Source organism: Bombina bombina, chromosome 4 (genome assembly GCF_027579735.1).
Source record: "Bombina bombina isolate aBomBom1 chromosome 4, aBomBom1.pri, whole genome shotgun sequence".
Lineage (NCBI taxonomy): Eukaryota > Metazoa > Chordata > Amphibia > Anura > Bombinatoridae > Bombina > Bombina bombina.
The window spans coordinates 1,116,365,320-1,116,376,435 of record NC_069502.1 but is presented as its reverse complement, the minus strand read 5'-3'; the positions used below and the strand labels follow the sequence as shown (position 1 = coordinate 1,116,376,435).

At 40.0% G+C, this 11,116-nt stretch overlaps 1 protein-coding gene across 1 annotated transcript in view; it reads right to left on the bottom strand.

Moving 5' to 3' along the window:
- Positions 1-8,016: 8,016 nt before the first annotated feature.
- Positions 8,017-11,116, bottom strand: part of INTS7 (integrator complex subunit 7) — a 214,713-nt gene continuing 211,613 nt past the window's right edge. The window contains exon 20 of the mRNA XM_053712433.1: positions 8,017-8,436. Coding sequence (XP_053568408.1) covers positions 8,134-8,436 — 303 coding nt within the window. The 3' untranslated portion in view covers positions 8,017-8,133. The remainder of the gene's footprint in view (positions 8,437-11,116) is intronic.

Below are 11,116 nucleotides of genomic sequence, written 5' to 3'. Positions count from 1 at the left end.
AGAAAAGAGAGGTAGCAGTAGCTTTTTGACCTCTCCTCTTGCCAGAATAAACGACAAACAGAGAAGACGTTTGCCTGAAATCCTTTGTTGCTTCTAAATAGAACTTTAAAGCACGAACTACATCTAAATTGTGTAACAAACGTTCCTTCTTTGAAACTGGATTCGGACACAAAGAAGGCACAACTATTTCCTGGTTAATATTCTTGTTGGAAACAACCTTTGGAAGGAAACCAGGTTTAGTACGCAAAACAACCTTATCTGAATGGAACACCAGATAGGGCGGATTACACTGCAAAGCAGATAACTCAGAAACTCTTCTAGCAGAAGAAATAGCAACCAAAAACAGAACTTTCCAAGATAACATCTTGATATCTATGGAATATAAAGCAAAAAAAAGAGGAATAGCAACAATAAGACGTAGTATCTGTTGTGGTAAGAAATGTTTATTGTACAATCCAATATTAGAGTACAAACAGAGTCACAGTGGAGAACGCCACTGTGACTCTGTTTGTACTCTAATATTGGATTGTACAATAAACATTTCTTACCACAACAGATACTACGTCTTATTGGTGCTATTCCTCTTTTTTGACTTTATGTTCCTTAAGCGGTTGAGTTTACCGCTTCATAGCACCATTTACCTGCATAAGCCACCTCCGGGTTACAGAGCCGTTTTACCTGCCTCTACGGATCGCCTCCCCCCCCAGGAAACATCACTTGGTCTAGCCTTGCAACGTCACGGGTGAGGTACTGAGGAAACGTCCTTGCGTCGGATCTCCTTGCGACACGCCGAGAAGGGAAACACAGACTGCACCCCCCCGGAAGGGTTTCATCGCCCACTCGAGGAGAAGTACAGAAGTGTCCCCAGGCACCCCACCATCGAATTGGAGGGTAAGAGTTGATCGGAGACGCAATACTGTGATTTAACACTGCCACCCGTGACTATTAGGCTTTGGGACATACCTGATACTGAGACACTTGGAAACTGTGGAACTTTACTTTCATTTTATACTTTTTCCATAAGGCATAACGGACTCTGTTCCTACCCCAGTGACTTTTCATATTGACTTTTTGGTCCTTGACTAATACACTGTTAATTAGGACCTGAAATTTCCCCACGATTGGGTGCTTTGATATACGTTTTTGAGCACCTGGGGATTATTTGATTCTGAACACAGCTTCCTTTTGATGATTTATTTATCTATGGAATGTAGAGGTTCAAACGGAACCCCTTGAAGAACTGAAAGAACTAAATTCAGACTCCAGGGAGGAGTCAAAGGTCTGTAAACAGGCTTGATCCTGACCAAAGCCTGAACAAAGGCTTGAACATCAGGCACAGCTGCCAGTCGTTTGTGTAACAAGACAGATAAAGCAGAAATCTGTCCCTTTAGAGAACTCGCTGATAATCCCTTATCCAAACCTTCTTGGAGAAAGGAAAGGATCCTAGGAATTTTGATCTTACTCCATGAGAATCCCTTGGATTCACACCAACAGATATATCTTTTCCATATTTTATGGTAAATTTTTCTAGTTACAGGTTTTCTGGCTTGTACCAGAGTATCTATTACAGAATCCGAAAACCCACGCTTAGATAAAATCAAGCGTTCAATTTCCAAGCCGTCAGCTGGAGGGAAACTAGATTTGGATGTTCGAATGGACCTTGTACTAGAAGATCCTGTCTCAAAGGTAGCTTCCATGGTGGAGCCGATGACATATTCACCAGGTCTGCATACCAAGTCCTGCGTGGCCACGCAGGAGCTATCAAGATCACTGAGGCCCTCTCCTGCTTGATCCTGGCTACCAGCCTGAAAATGAGAGGAAACGGTGGAAAAACATAAGCTAGGTTGAAGGTCCAAGGCGCTACTAATGCATCCACTAGAGTCGCCTTGGGATCCCTGGATCTGGACCCGTAGCAAGGAACCTTGAAGTTCTGACGAGACGCCATCAGATCCATGTCTGGAATGCCCCATAATTGAGTCAACTGGGCAAATATCTCCGGGTGGAGTTCCCACTCCCCCGGATGGAATGTCTGACGACTCAGATAATCCGCCTCCCAGTTTTCCACTCCTGGGATGTGGATCGCAGATAGGTGGCAGGAGTGATCCTCCACCCATTTTATGATTTTGGTCACTTCTCTCATCGCCAGGGAACTCCTTGTTCCCCCCTGATGGTTGATGTAAGCAACAGTCGTCATGTTGTCTGATTGGAATCTTATGAATCTGGCCCTTGCTAGTTGAGGCCAAGCCCTGAGAGTATTGAATATCGCTCTCAGTTCCAGAATGTTTATCGGGAGAAGAGACTCTTCCCGAGACCATAGCCCCTGAGCTTTCAGGGAGTCCCAGACCGCGCCCCAGCCCACTAGACTGGCGTCGGTCGTGACAATGACCCACTCTGGTCTGCAGAAGCTCATTCCCTGGGACAGGTGATCCTGGGTTAGCCACCAACGGAGTGAGTCTCTGGTCTTCTGATCTACATGAATCACTGGAGACAAGTCTGTATAGTCCCCATTCCACTGTTTCAGCATGCACAGTTGTAATGGTCTTAGATGAATTCGTGCAAAAGGAACTATGTCCATTGCTGCAACCATCAACCCTACTACTTCCATGCACTGAGCTATGGAAGGTCGTGGAACAGAGTGAAGAACTTGACAAACGTTTAGAAGCTTCGACTTTCTGACATCTGACAGGAAAATCTTCATTTCTAAAGAATCTATTATTGTCCCCAAGAAGGAACTCTTGTCGACGGAGACAGGGAACTTTTTTCTATGTTCACTTTCCATCCGTGAGATCTGAGAAAGGCCAGAACGATGTCTGTGTGAGCCTTTGCCTTTGAAAGAGACGACGCTTGTATCAGAATGTCGTCCAAGTAAGGTGCCACTGCAATGCCCCTTGGTCTTAGAACCGCTAGAAGGGACCCGAGTACCTTTGTGAAAATCCTTGGAGCAGTGGCTAGCCCAAATGGGAGAGCCACAAACTGGTAATGTTTGTCCAGAAAGGCGAACCTTAGGAACTGATGATGATCTTTGTGGATAGGAATATGTAGATACGCATCCTTTAGATCCACGGTAGTCATAAATTGACCCTCCTGGATTGTAGGTAAAATCGTTCGAATGGTTTCCATTTTGAACGATGGCACTCTGAGAAATTTGCCACATACTCTTCACCATCTCCGTGGAGATGTTGCCTGTGCAACGGCAAAGAGAATGACTGGGGTGGGCGGAGCCTAGGAGGGACTATATGGACAGCTTTTGCTGTGCTCTTTGCCATTTCCTGTTGGGGAAGAGAATATTCCCACAAGTTATGGATGACGCCGTGGACCGGACACACCAATGTTGGAGAAATAACATTTTAAAATAGATACAATACTTAAAATAATATGCATTATACATGACAATGCTTATATAATTTTTAACATCGGATGTAAATGTAGCGACATAGCTCCTATAGTTATAATAGGGAGGTTTTTTTTATACTTCATTAGTCAGGTAGATTGCAGATATTACGTAAATGTAGGTGTTCTGTGGGAGTTAGCTGGGCGTTCCAGTAGCGAGACTTTAAAGTGTGAAGCAGTTAGTGTAGGTTTAGGGAAAGGTCACATAGGCATTATGTGAAGTGTTCTGACACAGAAACCGTTTTTGGTTTCAGTAAGTGCACTGTCTGTGCTGTGCAGGTACACTTCACATACGGTCCCCACCCTGCCTGCAGAAAGTGCCGACAAGTAGTGATGTCGGCGATGTTTTGCTGACTTAGTGATCCCCATTATATCCTATGGGAGACACATCCTAACTCGCCGGCACTTCATGGGTCCACCTCTTTTATTTCAATATATTGACAGACCTGGTCTGTCGATGCTTTGTATATCGTGGCCAGAGAGAGAAGAAAGATAATAATTATTAAAATATAATAAAAAAGTCCATCATGTCTGCTATGACATTCTTTTTTTTAAATAATTATCATCACATTAATCCTGTCATGCTTTGTGAAACTAGTTTAGGAGTTTGGAGCTTATGTGTGGAGGTGTCGGACTTAGGGATGCCTTGTAAACTAAAAGGGGCCGGTAAGATGGACTTCTTAATGGAACTACCCCTTTAAGGCATAGCTGAAGAAATAGACAGTCAATTTAAGTTTATTGCACAGGAGACTGAAGGATCTGATACTGGAAACAGGATAGGTGAGCAGGTACGCCCACTTCAGAGCTGGAATCGGAGGTATTGCCCACGAAAGGGCCAGGAACAGGAATGCCCCTTTGAGGAGGAAACAGAAATGCCCACTCTAAGGCCGAGACTAGAATGCCCACTTAAGGCCGAAGATAGGAACAGGATGCAGATGCTGGGTGGACACCCACTGCAGAGTTTGAGTGCAGTAGCAGGATACTGGTATGTGGCACATACCCTCTGCAGAACTTGTAAGGAGGAACTGGAGACTGGCACTTGGCAAAGAAACCCACTGCAGAACTTGTAAGCAGGAACTGTAGACTGGCACTTGGCAGAAACCATCTGGTGAGCTAGGGTGCTAGGGTACAGGAACTTGACAGACAACCCTCTGCAGAGCTTGAGTGCAGTAGCAGGAGACTTGCCATTCTGTCTAAAGATCTAGCTCTAGCATAACTTTCCTGTTATTAGATCTAATGGATACTGGTTTTCTTTGAATCTTTCAAATAGTATATATGCCTGCTCATCGAAGGAAGTGAGATTGGTACAATTTCTCCTTAGCCTACAAAATTGATTATACAGAATATTAGTTTTCCATGGTTTGTAATGATTATTATGATAATTCAAATAACTATTTTTATCTACACACTTGAAATATTTTTTAGTAACTATTTGGCCTTTCTGATACCAAAAAAGTTATTGATCCAAGAATTCAATAGTAGTAGGATCACTTTTAGATGTAAAATTCAGTCCCATGTCGTTTGAATTTAAGTGGGCAACAAACTTGTTAGATTCTGTTTCAAGTCCTTCCCATATAAAAAGGAGATTGTTAAATATAACGTCCATAGAAGACCAGATTGCCCCTATATGAAGAAGAATAGATGAATTTCTCTTCAAAAATGTCCATAAATAAATTAGAAATAAATTAAAACTGCAGGGCTAGGCACTAAAACAGGATACCAGTGTGTGGCAGGTGTCCTCTGCAGGACTTGGGTGCAGGAGCAGGATATCATAGAAGATTGGATAATGCCACAGGACATCAGGTAGCAGTGACAGGTTGATGATGAGAGGATGATGAGAGGATAGCCAGGAGACAAGCTGAGAGTCATATACCTAAGAGTAGTCTGATAAGTTTACTAAATACAGGGAGAATACGAGTAGTGAGGAGAAAAGTACGGTATACAAGAATTGCAGTCGAATCTTTCATCAAACAAAAGGGAAATCGAAGCAAGCAGAATTCAGAAACCAGAGGAAAAAAAGAAAGGGACTTAGGCACTAACCGACTGGTAGAACCACGATGTCAGGGTAGGGAGTGCAGATAAGGTAACTACCTGCAGCTAGCAGGCAAATCGAGCTAAAGAGCACAACCAGTGTAGACAACAGGTCTCCTGAAGCATCAGCCCAAGCTAAAGCCCTCTGGTGGCGCAGAGACAGGGCTACGGGCTTTGAATAAGGAGTCCCAGGTTCAATCCCAGGCACGGGTGTGACTAGTATGTAAAATAACATCCTCTGGACCTCCAAAAATGGTGGCATGAAAAACAAAATGGGCCTAGATCAATATTTCGGGTTGTCTACATATATACAGTATATATATATATATATATATATATATATATAGAGACAGATAAATAAAAAAAACAAGGCTATATTTCTGTTAAATGGAGTGATAGCAAAAATGCTAAAAATTCTCTGGTAGTTTGGGCAAATTTTTCGAAAAGTGGTATTTATCTTCTGATAGAGGCCGTTACACAGGGCTTGGGTCTAGTACACAAAAGTCCCTAATTACTGTTAAATGCCATGCTGTTCATGATAGCTCAAAGTTTAATTCTTTTAAACAAAGTATGTAAGTTAAATTGTGAGGAAATAAAGTTTTTTTGTTTTAATTCTTCGTTCATCAACTGTCTTTTTTTTTTGCATTTAGCTGTTGTCTCCCCCAGAACCCCTAGTTGATGTTGCGGTTTTGCACTTATTTCTGGTAATTATTACTATAGTATTATTTATTTGTTATGGTATAATATATATATATTTTTTAAATGACTGTACAATAATGTGTTTCACAATGGCTATATGCAAAGTGGGGGTGGAGAAGTGGGTGTGGGCAGGTGATGGGTGGGATCTGGATTTGCCAAAGAAAGTATTTTAGTATATCATGTATATACAGAGCACTACCTAAAATAGCCAAAAGTTTCTGTGTTTTCTCCAATATTGAGGTCTTTATTGGGATCTGGATTTGCACAGATATTAGTGGGTGGCACTTTCACAAGAAGAAATCTGGCTCTGAAAAAGAGCTGAATGCCACGAGCAGGTGCCTTCTTTAGCATTCGGCAGCTAACAAAACTGCTGAATGCAAATGCCTATTGAATATGCTTATTTTAAAAAAATTATAAAGAATTTAATCAATAAAATTAAACATCACGTTGCCATTACAACTACTCACAAAGTGTGTGTGTATATATTAGATTTATTTCCTCTAAAATAGAATATCATTCTGGCTGCAGATTACAGTTTATCTGTGTTACTGTACAAGAATAGACTCAAAACTTAAAGGGACTTGATACCGAAATGTTGAAGCACTTGAAAGTGATGCTACATATCTGTAAAAAGCGGACTAGAAAATATCACATGAACATCACTGTGTAAACAAAGAAAATATTTTACTTCTAAACTTCCTCAGTAGCCACATAACATTAGATGCTTAAGGGGACGGTTCACTGTAAAATTGTTTTTCCCTGAATGTGTTCCCCATGATTTGTTAAAAGCTGCAGCGTCTAAAAGGTATGAGAAATTGCTAATGTATGCTTCTTTTTGCAAAATAAATAGCTGTATTTACCCTTTGAAACCACAGCCCATCAAAATAGGCTTCGCTTGCTGACAGATCAGATCTTGTTATCTTATCACTCAAATGCTTACCTTTCTCAATAAGTAGAAAGAACAATTGAAAATTAACATTTTACAGCATTATCTCTTCCACCGCCCACTGTGAGTGTAATTTCTTCTGCTGTCTGTGTTTACACAGTGTGTCAATAGCCTATACCTAGGTATAGAAACTTTCAGTATAGGTAAGAATACTACAGGCTAAATCAGCTTCTTCAAATGCCAATATAAATGCTAAGCAGCTATTTGTAAACAATTGAATACACTCTAGCAGGTACAATGGATAATTGGGAACAAATTAAAGGAGAGAAAGTTTTTGGGTAAACTGTCCCTTTAACGTTCCTCTACAATCAGGATGCTTGCAAGGGAGCGTGCACCTGGCATGTGCAGGCACAGTCACTTTATTTCCCTCCTCAGTTTAGGGAAGATTAATATGAAATCTCATGAGAAGATGGTGAAATCCCACAAGATCGCAGTAAAGCACCGATGATGCTGATACAGATATTCAGTGAGTGTTACCTGAATTAAATTCTTTGCAGGAACATAGCACTAATTAGGATTTATGACCAGTTAAAGGGATACCGAACCCAAATTTTTTTCTTTCATGATTCAAATAGAGCATGCAATTTTAATAAACTTTCTAATTTACTCCTATTATCAATTTTTCCTCATTCTCTTGGTATCTTTATTTGAAAAAGCAGGAATCTTAGGAATTGGCTTATTTTTGGTTCAGCACCCTGAATAGCGCTTGCTGATTGGTGAGTACATTTAGCTACCAATCAGCAAGCACTATCCAGGCGCTAAACCAAAGATAAGCCGGCTCGTAAGCTTTCATTCCTGCCTTTTCAAATAAAGATACCAAGAGAACGAAGAAAAATTAGAAAGTTGCTTGAAATTGCATGTTCTATCTGTATCATGAAAGAACAAAAATTGGGTTCAGTATCCCTTTAATGATTTTATATGTTTCAAATAATTTGTCCAAGTCTCTCATATAGAAATGTAATTTTTTTATTCAATTAGACACAAACAGCATTTCAGTTTCTAGAAAAAGGTGCAATAATGTAAAAAAATTGAGTTGTTCTAGACATATTAACCCCAGTTAAGAAATATTAAAAACGGGAGTATGCGTTTCTCTGTTGCTGAATGGGTTGCTGTGCCGGCTGCTGTTGCTGCTGTTGCTGCTGCTGCTGCAGGCGTAACTGCTGTGAAAAAGGATCTTCTAATGACTTAACAAAAATTGTGGTTTTTGGACCAGTTTTCCAAAGGACTCCATTGGAATCAATGACAGATGACTCTACTGTAATATGGTGAGTCCCAAGAACTGAAAAATTCAACAGGAACTGGGTGCTAAAGTAATCGTTGTGTGGTTCAACCTTTTGCTCCATTTCACTTCTCACACCCTCTGCAGGTATCTAGGAGTAAAACAGAAAATAATTGGTGCTGATAAAATCTGTCAAAATTAAAAATGCTAACAAAAAATAGAACAAAACAGCTAGTTAACACTCTGGGAACCAATATATTGTAAGATTTTATTTGCATCTGAATCCTTTATATATGGCTTTTTATGTATTACAAGAATGATTTTACAACACATCCACAGATTGCAGTTTAGATTTTCAATCTTTTATGAAAACTGGTCAGGTCAAACTTAATTGAAGCACTTTTAGTTACCAAAGTGGACACCAATGTAATGAATATAAATGCACTGCCATCCTATCGCAACCTCAGAATTAAGGATGGTATGTTACCTGCTCTCACAATAGTATATTGTTATAACAAAATGTATTACTTGAGGTTATTTCACATTAAAACATTTCTAATGTAATGTAAGTAGGTTACAAAAGGAAATAATGTAAATAGAAATAGGATTGTTTTCATCCTAATATACTAATTTAAAGAGATATATAATAGACCTGTTCCATAGCACATACTATTCATTTTATATACTAGAAAACATAATTTATGTAAGAACTTACCTGATAAATTAATTTCTTTCATATTAGCAAGAGTCCATGAGCTAGTGACGTATGGGATATACATTCCTACCAGGAGGGGCAAAGTTTCCCAAACCTCAAAATGCCTATAAATACACCCCTCACCACACCCACAATTCAGTTTAACGAATAGCCAAGAAGTGGGGTGATAAAAAAGTGCGAAAGCATATAAAATAAGGAATTGGAATAATTGTGCTTTATACAAAAATCATAACCACCCCAAAAAAGGGCGGGCCTCATGGACTCTTGCTAATATGAAAGAAATGAATTTATCAGGTAAGTTCTTACATAAATTATGTTTTCTTTCATGTAATTAGCAAGAGTCCATGAGCTAGTGACGTATGGGATAATGATTACCCAAGATGTGGATCTTTCCACGCAAGAGTCACTAGAGAGGGAGGGATAAAATAAAGACAGCCAATTCCTGCTGAAAATAATCCACACCCAAAATAAAGTTTAATGAAAAACATAAGCAGAAGATTCAAACTGAAACCGCTGCCTGAAGTACTTTTCTACCAAAAACTGCTTCAGAAGAAGAAAATACATCAAAATGGTAGAATTTAGTAAAAGTATGCAAAGAGGACCAAGTTGCTGCTTTGCAAATCTGATCAATCGAAGCTTCATTCCTAAACGCCCAGGAAGTAGAAACTGACCTAGTAGAATGAGCTGTAATCCTTTGAGGCGGAGTTTTACCCGACTCAACATAGGCAAGATGAATTAAAGATTTCAACCAAGATGCCAAAGAAATGGCAGAAGCTTTCTGGCCTTTTCTAGAACCGGAAAAGATAACAAATAAACTAGAAGTCTTTCGGAAAGACTTAGTAGCTTCAACATAATATTTCAAAGCTCTAACAACATCCAAAGAATGCAATGATTTCTCCTTAGAATTCTTAGGATTAGGACATAATGAAGGAACCACAATTTCTCTACTAATGTTGTTAGAATTCACAACTTTAGGTAAAAATTCAAAAGAAGTTCGCAACACTGCCTTATCCTGATGAAAAATCAGAAAAGGAGACTCACAAGAAAGAGCAGATAATTCAGAAACTCTTCTGGCAGAAGAGATTGCCAAAAGGAACAAAACTTTCCAAGAAAGTAATTTAATGTCCAATGAATGCATAGGTTCAAACGGAGGAGCTTGAAGAGCCCCCAGAACCAAATTCAAACTCCAAGGAGGAGAAATTGACTTAATGACAGGTTTTATACGAACCAAAGCTTGTACAAAACAATGAATATCAGGAAGATTAGCAATCTTTCTGTGAAAAAGAACAGAAAGAGCAGAGATTTGACCTTTCAAAGAACTTGCGGATAAACCTTTATCTAAACCATCCTGAAGAAACTGTAAAATTCTCGGAATTCTAAAAGAATGCCAAGAAAAATGATGAGAAAGACACCAAGAAATATAAGTCTTCCAGACTCTATAATATATCTCTCTGGATACAGATTTACGAGCCTGTAACATAGTATTAATCACAGAGTCAGAGAAACCTCTTTGACCAAGAATCAAGCGTTCAATCTCCATACCTTTAAATTTAAGGATTTGAGATCCTGATGGAAAAAAGGACCTTGCGACAGAAGGTCTGGTCGTAGCGGAAGAGTCCACGGATGGCAAGAGGCCATCCGGACAAGATCCGCATACCAAAACCTGTGAGGCCATGCCGGAGCTACCAGCAGAACAAACGAGCATTCCTTCAGAATCTTGGAGATTACTCTTGGAAGAAGAACTAGAGGCGGAAAGATATAAGCAGGATGATACTTCCAAGGAAGTGATAATGCATCCACTGCTTCCGCCTGAGGATCCCGGGATCTGGACAGATACCTGGGAAGTTTCTTGTTTAGATGAGACGCCATCAGATCTATTTCTGGAAGCTCCCACATTTGAACAATCTGAAGAAATACCTCTGGGTGAAGAGACCATTCGCCCGGATGCAACGTTTGGCGACTGAGATAATCCGCTTCCCAATTGTCTATACCTGGGATATGAACCGCAGAGATTAGACAGGAGCTGGATTCCGCCCAAACCAGAATTCAAGATACTTCTTTCATAGCCAGAGGACTGTGAGTCCCTCCTTGATGATTGATGTATGCCACAGTAGTG